This window comes from Lissotriton vulgaris, chromosome 2_1 (assembly GCF_964263255.1).
Source record: "Lissotriton vulgaris chromosome 2_1, aLisVul1.2, whole genome shotgun sequence".
Taxonomy (NCBI): Eukaryota; Metazoa; Chordata; class Amphibia; order Caudata; family Salamandridae; genus Lissotriton; species Lissotriton vulgaris.
Genome location: NC_141687.1, coordinates 510144355 through 510159209, shown reverse-complemented (window position 1 = coordinate 510159209; position 14855 = coordinate 510144355). Strand labels below are relative to the sequence as shown.

At 39.5% G+C, this 14855-nt stretch overlaps 1 protein-coding gene across 4 annotated transcripts in view; it reads left to right on the top strand.

The window, feature by feature from the left end:
* ANKRD44 (ankyrin repeat domain 44) overlaps window positions 1-14855 on the top strand; it is a 712165-nt gene that overhangs the window by 339222 nt on the left and 358088 nt on the right. For all 4 annotated transcript variants that reach the window (XM_086955419.1, XM_086955418.1, XM_086955417.1 and 1 more), the window contains exon 7: window positions 4683-4825. In XM_086955419.1, coding sequence (XP_086811545.1) covers window positions 4683-4825 — 143 coding nt within the window. The remainder of the gene's footprint in view (window positions 1-4682; window positions 4826-14855) is intronic.

The window sequence follows — 14855 nt, the reverse complement described above, 5'->3', positions numbered from 1 at the left end:
CCAAGTTTATGCGCTCTCTGAATATTGAGATCAATGGATTTTGTAGGACAACTATTTTAGAAATATGGACCTTCAAAACATTCATTATATCAGGGCCTTCAGACCTTTCTGGTATACCACAAATGCACTCCTTAATGCACCTGTTACGACTTTCAAGACCCTCGGTTACCTTTTTCAGTTGTCACCTCCTTAGATAATATGTCAGATTTTGCGTTCACATCTTGAGCATCACTAACTCTCTGCTCAACCCCTGAAAGTCTGGAGTCCAAATTAGACAACTTTTCCTCAATTCTTTGAAGTGCTGCGCTAGTGTCCGCCATGAATGGTCTCATATGTCTTAATTTGTCCATATCTTCCAATGTCAGAGGCAATGGTGATTTATTTGGAGAGGAAGGGTCACCTGTCACTCTTTTGTTTACAATTACTCCTTGCGACCATTAGTATTAGAGGTAATAGAGCCTTGTGCTTTTGATGAATGTGCAGACTTGGGTTGGAATTAAGGTGACTTATAAAGCCTTCCTACAAGCTACACGGAAAAGAACACTAAGGCCCACCGAGAAATTAAAAGGCCTTGATTGAAAGTCATAAATTGGGTCACAAAGTGGTAGATATAAGCCAATATACTGCTATGTGATCTCCTTCAGCAAGCCATTCCACTATTAAAATTATTTGAAAAACAAACTCACTGGATATTGAGCACATAAAAAAACGAAATGCTCAAAATTGTTGGCCATCTTCATAAAAAATGTGCAATTCCGTTGTAGACCAGGTGGAAAACAAGGTGGTAAACAAAGGCACGCACCCTGACTGACAAAAACCAAAAACGAGCCGGAAGGCTCTCAAAATGGCGGCCACATTCCGTAGCGGGAGCAGCGAGGAAACAAAATCACAGCAAGTAATAGACCAAATAAAGGACTAATAACTTACCCTGCTGCTCCCGAGAACTTCCAACTCGACTTGGCATGCTCAAAAAAGCAGCGCAGCCGGCGGTCCTCCATGCAAAAGGTTCCTCAGTGCCTTGTGAGGAATGCTAAAGAGCGGCCATCTTGTCTCGCTACTGCTCGTGCTTTCCCGAAATGTGTTAGTTTTATTCAGAGATCAAGGACATTTGGAGATATTCTTCTAGCAGTGCTATTGGTCACCAAAGATTAATACACTGGTAGAAATCTTACATTTAATTTACATATTACCTGCGTTTCAGGCCCTTGAGTTAGGGGAAATTCTTTGCCTATGATGTAAAGTTGGGGGAAACGTTTCTCAAGAGTCTATTTATGGTTTTCTATTAAGGATATCATGGGGCGTTTACATTTATAACTAGGCTGTAATTCATGCTATAATGACTATGATGGTTCCTGTGCTCTTTTAGCTGATTAAGACAATCAATATCTTCCTCTTATAGCTTTCCAGGTGGGTTTTAGGTTGCTACTGATCTTCTGTTTTGTTTAGGGAACAATGCAAGTATTTTCTGTTTTAGTTGCTAATTTGGCCAAGATAGTATTTATCCTGCACACATTTCTGTTTGCTGCAGTTAGATCTGTAGCTTACCAAATTTGAACATGTTATTGCATTTTCTTATTCCTTATATTTGAGCTCTGACTTACCGGCTTTTGGTATCGTTTGTTGAAGCGAGTTGGTGCTCCTTGAAGCCTCAGGGCATGTAAGCAGCATAGCTATTTTACAGCATGTGCCTGAATAATTGAAGCAACTGTGTTTTGTTAGTTTGAGATGAATGATGAAATGGCATGCTAACTCTTAGGTACACACTGAGTCTGGGAAGAATTATTTGTAATAACATCCTATGAAAGTTTTGGTGCCCTTTCTTGATTACACCTGAATAGGGAATCAGAGTTTCTGTTTCGATTCAGGTTCTCCCTTGTCTGATCTGTTATAGACCCTTTGATTTTTCTTCAACTACCTAGGTTTGTGCATTTTCTTCTTCTTGTCATAAGGTAGAAAGTCTTCAGGCATTAGGGGCCATATGTATCAAACCTTTTGTGAATTGCAAAGGCCGAAAATCAAAGAATTTCGGCCTTTGCGAATCTCAAACGGCCTTTTTGCATGTTTTGGGATGTATGAAACATTCGCAAAATAAGGAAAAGTTTTGCGATTCCTTATTTTGCCATAGCATTTGTGTGTTGCGAATTATGGTTAAGAATTCGCAAATTACCACCAACTTGTAGTTGATGGTAACTTGCGAATTCTTAAAGAAATGCACAATTTGGCATTTTTTAAGGTGGCATGTGATGCACACACATGCACACCACCCCCTTTTGTAACACACATGCCCATAGGGCATGTATGTGCGCCATATGCACACACATGTACATTTAAGGGGTGCAGCAGGGTGTCTTTGAGACACCCCTGCACCCTTGAAATAATTCTCAAATTGCGATTAGCAAATTGCGAATTCGCAATTTGAGAATTATTTCGCAATCATTCCTATGGGCCTCCTGGCCCATAGGAATGCATTGGGAATTATTCCTTAATTGCGAATTCGCAAATAAGGAAGATTAAGGAATCGCTAAAAAATAGCGAATTTCTTCATACATACCATTTTGCGATTCCTAAATAGCGATTCCTTAAAAATCGCTATTTAGTAATCGCAAAAGGGTTTGTTGATACATATGGCCCTAGATGTCATCTCCTTTTGTGTGTCACTTCAGTTCACTGAAGAATTTGTTTATTTAAGCTCAGTTAGGTCTGTCTTATCCTGGTCAACAGCGCTTTCCAATAGGATGATACTTTCACTTCTCTCTAAATCTGTAATTGCCATAATACTTGTTGATCAATCTGGTATTAATCCTGTGAATACAGAAGATGTTAAGTCTAATGCCTCTTTTACTGGTCATACTGTAGATTAATGGCACACATAAGATTGATGCTGTAATTGTTGGGCTCTGGGCCCTGTCTGCAAGCTGTCAAAACATATGTTCAATTGGTTGGAAGAGGTGAATCACTTCTATAACATCCTCTATCCTTAGAGATGCAACTTATGATTTTAATTACTTACTTGTGCCTCCATTTGGTTATCAGTTTTTCAATTAGAATGCATTAGTTTAAAGTCTATCAGAGATTGTGCTCATAGCTAATACACCTGGGTTGGTCGAGACGAATTGATGACTTCTGGGCCTGGGTAGGACCATGCATAGGTATATTTGACCTTATTTTGCCTGTAGTTTTTGTATGTCTGTAGCATTTTCTCTCTAACGTTGTCACCTACCAGCAATTGCAAAGTTCTTTGTTTCCTCATGGATAGTTGCTGTGCGTGGTGAGCATAGTATTTTTTTGTATAATTCACTTCCATATATCATTAGAGCTTGAGTTTTAATTATCAATAAAATAGTGGAATTGATTTTTTTTGGATGATCAATTTGAAGGTCGCTATGACATGTAGTTTAGCAAGCTGTCTGATTAAACAGTTGCTTTGGCACAGTAGCTGAAGGGCCAAAAACAGTTGAGTAGCTAATTGGCTCGAGAAGTGTTTTTTATCTTCTTTTTTGCTCCAGCCTGAAATTGTGAAAACATTGCTTGCATAGAAATAATCTGTACAACGTCTAGAAGTTCTTGAAGAGTGGAAGGTTCTTTCTTTGCTATGCTAATTGTTAACTATGATGTGTCGGAGACTATAATCCCTGAGGGCTACCAGTGATTGGTTCTTATCAATTGTTGCTGATAGTTGCTATTTATTCTAATTCTGGTGCAGAGTTGTGGATTGACTTGACTCTACTTGGTAAATGTAATTACTGGTACCTAACTGCCAGAATTCCTTTTGCTTTTATGGCAGATTTATTAGGAAGCGTGAGAAGCTTGACTTAACAGGATTTGTAAAAGGGTCCTTCAGTTCTGCATTCTCTTACTTAGTCTTAAGTAGCTGGTCGAATTCTTTCTTTCTGTTTAATCTAGTGAGACAGTTTCGTTTAGCCCCTGTAGTTTGCTATAGTTACAGGTTGGTTTCAATTTTAGGTGGTTTGTGAGAGAACGGGATGGAAAAATAAATTAATCAGACCATTGCCTGATTCTCTCATTCACCCTGTCGCCACACATGCCTTGCCTCAACTCCTAGTCCTGAAAGAGGTCACCGTGGATTCCAGGCAATGGTACCAATAAAAGCTACCAGTGCAGTTCGAGAAGCAACTACCCTGTTTATGCTGTATGGCCCAGGTGGCTCAGTTGTCTTGGTTGGCTTGAATAGCTGGATGTTGAAAAGTTCTCGCTTGCTAGTCAAAAGTCTCTCTCCCCACCCCCACGTCAGACAGGGCACGGCATCGTAGGCTATTGGTGACCCCTTACAAAATATTGACTTGAGGGCTAGCTTCCACAGGCACATCCTTAATGACTTGGTGGGAGGTCACCCTGCTTAGGGTCAATGTTTCTTCCTCTTTTCCTTTTTCACATTTATCACTCAGTGACATCACATTTCCCTGCCTCAAATGTTTACCATTTTGAATGGGTGATCTACACATACCTCCTAAGTGGTTCAATCTTCAGTCTTCACTTGAATGAGCCAGTAACAGTGGTCAAGTTAAAATGACAACAAATGTGCATTGTAGTTTTGATTTTAAAGCAAAAAGAGACTCTGTATGGAAGACCACCAGTGGTGCTTGTGGGTGGAATTATAAAGTGGAGTAAACCACATACATTGTGTACATCACATTCTTGGTCTTCTCTCAAATCTCTTATAGGTCACCTTGAAGTTGTTGCATTGCTGATTAATCATGGGGCAGAGGTTACGTGCAAGGATAAGAAGGGGTATACACCGATCCATGCTGCTGCATCCAATGGGCAGATCAGTGTAGTGAAGCACCTTCTGAATCTAGGCGTTGAGGTAAGTGGCTTCAGACAGAAAAGTTACCAGCTACAAAAAAGAAGGATACATACTAATAGAAAGTTGCTTTAAACAGTATTTGTTGACATTCTATTCTGTTATGTCTGTATTTACTTCTTGTGCCACTTACCTTGTGTATTCTTAATCTTAGTCCGTTAATATTCAGCTATTAACTCCTTCGCTGCGGATGCTATTCCGCCGCAGCGCTAAGGGGGTGGGGGGGCCGCGCGGAGCGCCCATGCTGGTGACGGAACCGCTCCGTCACTAGCCTCACTTGAGCTGTGCTCATGATGGAGCAATTCCGTCATGGCCCCGCCCGCTCAATAGAACGCGCCGCGCAGGCGCTAAATCAGCGCCGCGCAGGCGCGTTGAGCGGGCCATGCCTGAACCGCTCCGTCATCAGCACAGCGCTACCGCGGCTGATGACGGAGCGGTTCCGTCATCAGCGCTGAAGGGGTTAAACACTTACACCACAAAGTTATTATTTCAGTATGAAAACTTTAATAAAACCGTCTTCTCTCTGTGCATTGGCAGATAAAAGCCAAAAACAAGTATACCAACGTAACCTGGAAAGTCCCTGGGGACGCCATCCCCCTGGGCTGAATACAATTTCAAAGGGGAGAGGAGCACTCAACCTCCCTCCCGAGCCTGAAAGGGCCACAGGGACCCACCCTCCGGGGCCAGTTCACTGTGTCCCCGGAGCCCACTCCAGTGACACAGTAGTTTCCCTGCCCAGCAAGAGCAAGCAAAAACACCTGCTCTTCCTGGGTGGGAGCAATGCCAGCTCAAGCTGCATCCAGGAGGTGTCCATGCAGGGAGCCAGTGGGGAAGTCAATGCCCACAGCTCCCCTGGCGCAGAAGAAAATACAGCCAGGAGCAAGAACGGAACAACCCACTGAACAGAAGAAAACAAAGGAGAAAAGATATCGACACTAGCAATAAAGACCCAGAAGTGGGAGAACCGAATCCACCACAATGGACAAAGACAACTAAGGGTGATGTCCTACAGTCCAAATACACAGCCCTGATGAAGACCGCACACAGAAAACTTACCTTGTCCTAATCTAAAGACGGTCGAAACGCGTTGGCAACGATTAGTGGATTGGAGACATTGATGCTCTTTTGACTCCATATATATGAGGAACACTGGACAATAGAACAAATTCCCAGCAGAGCATAATTGTATATAGTAACATCCTCCTACACTATCTAGGACTAGAGATACAACTTTAAACTGAGGGATAAAAAATCTAATCACCCCAGTTAACGAACCCCTGAAAATATAAAGTAGGACCTATTGTATAATATTAATGCTTCTTGGAATGATCCGATTCAACCAACAAATGAATATGTACATAATGAAATAATCAGTAGCATGTACAGTGTATATATGTATTGTGTATAGTTGAATGTATTGTGAATTTAAATGTCTTTTGTTTTTCAACAGTAATATATGATTTGTATAAAGGAGAGACTTTGAAATGAATGTAGATACCAATATATAATAAGACATATAAAGAAAAAGTCAAAACGTGAGACAGCGCAGAGTCAATAAAAGGGACTCCTGTGTTAAAAATAATAAGTGTAATTCATGGTGTCAGAGGTATTTTTTGCTTTGACACAGCTCCCTGAGGCCACCAACATAGGGGTCGATTATTATTGCAGTGATTCCGCATCCTCCGGGCCGGTGGAAGCCAACGCCGGCCCGGAGGATGCGGAATCACCGCTGCGGACCTTCAAAACACCCACCGCCAGGTTATGATGGCGGTAGGATCAGCGGCGGATGGCAGGTCCGTCCGCCGCTGATCCGCGGGGTGTTGGCCTCAATTTGGTGGTGATGCCTGCAAGACACCGCCAGCCAAATTACAATGGGTTTGAAAACATGCATTTCTGCGGTGGATTTACCGCCGTGGAAAAGCATGTGGACAATATCTTCCAGGGGGCCCTTGCGGGCCCCCAGGGTCTTGGGGGGCTGGTGGGTGCACATGGGGGTACCTATGGTACCCCCCAGCATTTGCATGTACAAAGCGGCAGGCACAGCGCGGTGCCTGCCGTTTTGTGCATGCAAATGCAAAGCATGCATATTTAACCTTGCGGCGGGTGCTGCTTCAAGCAGCACCCACCGCAAGGTTAAAGATACAGGATGTCCTAATTCCACCGGAGGGACCGCCGCTGCCCCTGCGGACGGTCCCTCCACCTCGGGGTCCGTCCGCCATCCTAATAGGCGCCATAGTGTTTTGTGGGTGCTCTGGATGCATGGTGCTCCGTGTGGGCATTGTACCACCCTCATAAGGCCCTAGGTGATGAAATCCGTGGGGCCATTATTAGTTTGAGGAGGGGGGCAACGCACCCCTCTCCCCTTTAAATATATGTTGTGGGCCCCGGGGCCATTATTGTCTCAGGAAAATAAAAGCGCTAGCCCCTCTCTGTTTAAAAGAAACAACTACCTGGAAGATGGGTTCCAAAGGCCTGTAGAGGCTTGGTGGGGAGGGGGGCTGTGCACCTCTTCCCCTCAATTAAAGGATATGGCCCCAGTGTAGGAACCTGACTCTGTATATACTATAATAAATTGAGGTATAGTGTGCACAGAGTCCAGTGGATCCCCAAAGGTAGGCAGAGGTAAAGTTAGATAGCACCTCACTCTCTATTTGCGGTGGTGTTGTCGAGCAGTAAGGCAGTATCAGAGGACAGTGTAAAGCATTTGTTGTACACACTCGGTCAGCAAATGAATTCATACACTCAAAGACTGAACTTCAGACCAATTGTATTTGTATGAAAAATATTCTTTTAGTTATTTAATTTTTTTAGAACCAAGAAAGCCTGGCACCGGTAAGCAATAAATACTTGACAGTAGTAATGCAGTTTGTAAACAGTTTGAATTTATAATTGTATATGAACATTGTTTTGACTTACAGTATGGTTGCAGAGAAATGCAGTACTTTGTAAATACAGTGCATAGACTGATTGGGCTTTTCAGTAAAATACCAGGTAAGTTACTTTTTATATTACTTTTCTTACTCCGAGTAGTATGCCTGGATACTACTCTGGCAAACAGAACAAATGCCAATATTGAGCACGATTCCTAGACTTATTTGATCCTTAACTTCTGTTCTGCAGCCTAGTGATTTATGTTCACTTATTTGTTATTATTTTTGTCTGTGTGTTTTAGTTGATTTGTCTTTTTGTGTGTGAATTGAGAGTGAGGACTATGACTGAAAGAGACACGTTCACTTATAGTGAAGAGCATATACAACGACTAATAAGGGCACCACCGGTGTTTGCCTCTGCTCCCTTAAGTCTGACTGCAAAAACCCAGAATGAATCAGATAAACTGATTCGGCTTCGTAAAAAACAAATTAGTACTATTTTACACAGGCATTTTCTTCTTCAGCACCTGCGAGCAGGAACTATACCTGGAGGCCTTCAAATTCGTAATGTCCCAGTAGTCTTTACTGATGACCCAGAATATAAAAAGGGATACAGTTACATTGAAACCAAATGCAGTAGGGACCTGATGGTCCTTACTGTTGAAACTGCACATAGGATTTCACTTCAACAATTGGAAGAAATATCAGCTCTTGAAACTGAGATTAAAAATAATCAACTCATTACTGACGCCAAAATCCTGTTGGAAAAATTCGAGAAAGAGATTTGGGATTTTAAGGACTATACTGTGACTCAAAAAGGAAACAAATTTGAGATAGATAAAAAGAATATCTCACTTGAGATCGTTTATCCATATTTACAATCAGATTTTTACACTCGAACAGACTGAAGAAGGTTCCTGCAGGACTCACAGGGCAGATCAAGAAATAAATTCCTCACTTTCTCGGGTACCTCATATTCATCGGGGGTGAAACAGATACAATTGAGTCCCGTCCTAACCTAAACAGAAGAGGTAATCAGCATCAACAACAGAATCCACCGCCTTTTTTAGGCAGAGGCCAACAAAGATCGCGAGGTCGGCCTCGGTACAACAATCAGCCATGGGAAATGACCACCAGGAGACAGTATTACAAGAACTGAAACTGTCCCCCATCTTTAATTTATCAGACCGTGTACTATCAATGACTGAAACTCAAGTATTGGAGAAAGTGCTTTTATTTGTGCCTTCTAGACTAACGGACTTCGTGAAGATGAAATTGGAGGCAATGGTGTTTTGTCGCAAAATCCGCTTAAAAACATTCTTTAATGAAAATATCAACACGAGTAAACAGGAAGTGACGGGGTTGAGAAAAAATCTGACTTCTGTCCACCGACAAATAAAATCCCCAAGGAGGTGGTGACATTTGAAAAAACAATATTGCCTGCAATCATTGAGATGGAAAACCAGAGGCTCTATGTTAAATACAATCTTCCCAAAATCCAAAAAGAAGCGATTCTTTCCCTAAAAAATTATACATCGCTAGTAATCAAACAGGCAGATAAAGGAGGTTCAGTTGTTTTGATGATATTACATGCTATGAAAAGGTGGGAAAGAACTCCACTATGGAGCTACAAGGTCAATTATTTGAGATTCTTCAGAAAGGGTCAGAACAGGGGATATTAGGCCCTAAAGAACACTCCTTTCTACAGAATAAAAGTCCAAAAGTACTGGTTTTCTATGTGCTGCCAAAGGTGCATAAAAGTGACACAAGTCCACCCGGTAGGCCAATAGTATCGGGGTGTGACTCTCTCTAATTGAACCGGTCTCTAAGTATATAGACCACTTTTTGAAACCTTTCTTAGAAGCGATTCCGGCTCATTTACAGGACACCACAGCCTTTATCAACAGGCTAGCCACAATTGAATTCGACGCATCCAAGGACATCATGGTAACAATGGACGTGGTGTCCTTATATACCCACATTCCCCAGGAGGATGCCTTGGAAGTGCTCACGTACTTCTTGGAGACACGAGAGAAACCAACTAGAGTACCTACAAGTTTTATTCTTGAGCTAGCTAAGTTTGCTTTACAGAAAAATAATTTTTTCTTTTGGGGCTGACTTTTTTTACCATATAAAAGGAGTTGCCAAGGGCTGTCCCTTTGCACCGGAGCTAGCTGTGCTGTTTATGGGACTTTACGAGGACAAATTCGTCGGTATAAGACCAATCCATTTTGTGAGTATATTTCAAATTGGATGCGCTATTTATAGACGATGTTTTTACATTTGGTCCGGCTCATGGGAACAACTTAGTGAGTTTTGTGACTGGCTTAATGCTAGGACAGAAGACCGTAAGTTTAGTTGTGATTCCTCCAAAACTCAGATCACTTTTTTGGATGTTGAAGTTTACCCTTCGGAAGGCGGTCTGGCGACGACTCTCTTCAGGAAGCCAACAGACAGAAATAAGGCGCTTCATTATACAAGCAATCATCCCAAGGGCCTGAAACAAAATCTGCTGTTTGGGCAATTTAATCGGATCCGGCGCAATTGCTCTTTTAAAGATGAATACTTTATACATGCAAACAACTTAATGGGCCGTCTGGCTGATAGGGGATACCCCAAGAAATTGTTGAAGAATGCGCTCCGCCGTGCATGGTGGGTGCCGAGAGAGTCACTATTGGAGAAAAAAGCTAAACCACCAATGGAGAGGATGGTATGTGTAACTACTTTCTGTCCTAATGCCAACCAGCTAAAGAAAATCATTATCCAGAATTGGCACCTGGTAAAGAATCTTGATAAAACATTGATGCAGGCCCCTCTCTTTGCATTTAAAAAAGAGAAAAGCATCGCCAATCATATTGTCTGCGCTGAGTTACCAAAACTTGAAGGAACAACTCTCAGAAGTTTGATGGGAATGCCACCTGTGATGGGCCATCATAAATGTGGTTCTTGTTCCGGTTGTGAACAGACACTGGAAGGAATTATATTTTCACATGAAGGAATCAATTAGAGACATGAATCCTTCACAAACTGTAAATCAAAGAATGTGGTTTATGGAATCCTATGTCCATGTCTGAAATTATATGTGGGAAAAACCAGTCAGGAAATTCACCAATGTGTGACGCAGCACAAATCAAGGATCAGGAGAAATGTGACTACTGCTCCATTGGGGAATCATTGGAAATCAAAAGATCATTTGGAGAAAGACCTGAAATGGACTGTAATCTCTAAAATTGAGGCAAATACCAGGGGAGGTGGCACAGAAGCTAAATTATCCCAACGAGAGGCTCTGCTGATTATGAAATTTAATACGGCGATCCATGGACTGAAAGAAGTCTCTGAAATTTTCAAAGTGCAGTGAGCTACGTTGGCTCTATGAGAGCTGTGGTGGTCCCTCCACGCCCCAATTTCTGCCAAATCGTGCTGGCCTCAACTACTCATCTGTGTCCTTAATATGAGTTGCAGGTAGTTGTTGCAGCCATACACATGCCCCGGAATAGTGAGCACGCGTGTGCTATTTCCTTTGCAGGCATCTGTGGAAATTTGTAGTGGCGCAATTGGAGCAGAATTATAGCACGAATATTGATAGAGTAAGATCTTTTCATGACGGTTCTACTTTACTCTACTTAACTTAGTTTCCAAGTAAAGGATTACCCTTTGTAATTGGATGCGCATATATGTTGGTTAATGGTTCTAAGTTTGTTGTCATTCCGTGTTGGTATACAGTTTAAACTCCGATTTTGACTGGTTTTGATGACGTTACCCAGCAGTCTTTGTGGGTCTTTGATGCGCGGTTCAATATGGGTGGCCATTCACGTTTCCACTGGTGGTACCGGGATGTATTTGAGTGAAGTTCTCGTACGGAATCTCTGACAGAATATCGACGGACAGAATATCGACCTACAAAACATTGACGCTGGAATATCGAAGGCAAGTATATAGACACCCTATCTACAACATGGTAAGTACAAAAATATTGAAACCAAAATATCGATGTTAAAAATATCGTAATTAAAAATATCAGGTTTTTTTCTGTAAAAAAAAAAGTTAAATAAAGTAAATAATTCTTATAAATAAAATAAACATATTTAAACATATTTAATAATGTTTAAAATTAATAAATAATACATATTTAATAATAAAACTTTAATTAAAAATAAACATAAAATAAATAATATATATTTAATATTATTTATTTATAATTATTTTAATTACTTATTAAAAATACTATAAATTACAAATGCATCTACACACATGAAATAATAACATAAATAAAAATACATAATTATATTTAATAAATTACAAAAATTAAATATACTTTCAATATTTTTAAAATTAATGAAATACAACATTGTTTAAAATAATACAAAAAATATTAAATACATAAATAAATAAAACTACCATTTAAAGTAAAAAAAAAAACTATAGTAATGAAAACATTGGATAGCGTAGAACCTAAAATTACTATTCCCACTCCAGAAAATTCAACAGTAGGGAAAGTGTTAAATAGCGTAGGGGTAAAAATTACTATTTCCATTCCAGTCCAGAGAGTGCAACAGTAGGGAAAACGTTGGAGAGCGTAGGGGCAAAAAAATACTATTCCCACTCCAGAGACTGCAACAGTAGAGAAAGCGTTGGATAGCGTAAGGGTAAAAATTACTATTCCCACTCCAGAGAGTGCAACAGTAGGGAAAGCGTTGGATAGCGTAGGTGTAAAAATTACTATTCCCATTCCAGAGAGTGCAACAGTAGGGAAAGCGTTGGATAGCGAGTGGGTAAAAATTACTATTCCCACTCCAGTGAGTGCAACAGTAGGGAAAGCGTTGGATAGCGTAGGGGTAAAAATTACTATTCCAATTCCAAAGAGTGAAACAGTAGGGAAAACGTTGGATAGCGTAGGGGTAAAAATTACTATTCCCATTCCAGAGAGTGCAACAGTAGGGAAATCGTTGGATAGCGTAGGGGTAAAAATTACTATTTCCACTCCAGAGAGTGCAACAGTAGGGAAAGCATTGGATAGCGGGTGGATAAATTAACTATTCCCACTCCAGTGAGTGCAACAGTAGGGAAAGCGTTGGATAGCGTAGGGGTAAAAATTACTATTCCAACTCCAGAGGGTGCAACAGTAGGGAAAGCGTTGGCTAGCGTAGGGGTATAAATTTATTCCAACTCCAGAGGGTGCAACAGTAAGGAAAGCGTTGGATAGCCTAGGGGTAGAAATTACTATCTTAAACAAAAGAGAGGGGCTCAGTATAAACCAAAAGGAAATATGTTTATGTTCACCGCAATCCAACTGACGCGGAAGAGTAACGCCGGGAAAGTTTGCCGTCGGACAGAAAAGCCACGAGCGAAATCTACCCGGTGTTAGAAAAGAATATCGAGGTACACCGGCCCCCCAGGAATCAGGTGTGGGACTCATCACCACAGAACAGAAATTGATCCTAAGGTATGACAAACAGGGTGAAGTAAAAGATACATGACCTGGATGGGCCAACCGGATTTTATTTTATTTTATCAACCGGTGACAGAAAATTAGGCAACATTTAGTCAAGTTTGCCCACACCAACGATTAACCTAACAGCTTGGGAAATTGTGAAATATATACAACCCCATTCAAGAGTTGAATCTAACAAGTAGTTCACCAATGTGCGTTTGCACAGGTGACACATTGGATATGGAGAAATAAATAGCTATTGTCCTGAAGAAGGAGGCTAGAATTAGCGAAAGCATCCGAAACGCGTCGACGCATTGCACACTTGTTAAATTTGGAAGTGGTCAACAAATAATTGGGCATAGGGAAGGGAAGCCCTACACTGTGTTGCCCACAGAGGGTCTAAATTAACAACGATAAGACAGTCTACTGTCTTTCCCTCTTCTCCTGTGCTATTTCACGAAAAGTTTTTGAATTGTAATTCTGTTTCCTTGTTTTAAAAAAAAAATTAAATGAATATTTTATATTGACTGTACACTCATTGGAATGTTTTTTATTATGCAAATAAATAGTCTGTTTTGATATAATTAGTGCTTTTCCTTGTAAGTGTTTCACAGGATGGAGCGAATTGTTTGAATCTCATGTGGGGATTCTGATCGAGCGGAGTGAGTGAATGAGCTTGACATTATTTGATTCTCCCAAAAGGAAAAATCTTTTTTTACTTCATAGTAAAAATTACTATTCCAACTCCAGAGGGTTCAACAGTAAGGAAAGCGTTGGATAGCGTAGGGGTAAAAATTACTATTCCATCACCAGAGGGTGCAACAGTAGGGAAAGCGTTGGAATTTAAATATAATATACTAATAAATAATTTTTATATTTAAAATAATGTATAATTAAAATTTTAAATAAATCTACATCATTTACAAACAATTAATAATTATTAAAAGCAATTACAATTGAATAATTAATTAACAATAAATTAACAAATAACAATAAATATTAATTAATAAATACTCACCAAATAATAAATATTAAATATTATATTTTTCATTACCCAAAAATATTAATTACCAAATAATACTTTTTATGAAACATTGATTACCAATTAATAACAAATATTTTCCAATTAATAAAGAAAAATTACCAATTAAAAATAATTGCCATTTAACAAAATTAATTACCAATTAAAAAATTAATTACCAATTAAAAAAAATATTTCCAATTAAAAACATGAATTACCAATAAAAAAATTAGTTAACAAAAACAATTACCAAATAAAAAAATATATCAATTAAAATAATTAATTGCCAATTGATAACTAATTATAAATAAAATAATTATCCATTACAAAAAAATATATAAATCATTAATTAATTAAAATGTAATTACTTCCCACCCAATTCCCCTATAAACCCACAACCCCCTACAGAAATAAAAACAAAAATTAATTACAATTAATTTATAATTCCTAAAAATGAATCATTAATTTAGTATATTTAAATTACTTCCCACCCTATTCCCCTATAAACCCACAACCCGCTCCAGTACTAAAACATAAAATTTACTTAAAAATAACATTATTAATATATAAAAATAGTATACATATAATTTAAAACAATTAAAATACTTAACAAAAACAGATTACACATACATAATAAAATACATAAAAATAATACAAATATCGATATTCGTAACATCGAAATTAGTTACATCGATATATATGCTATCGATA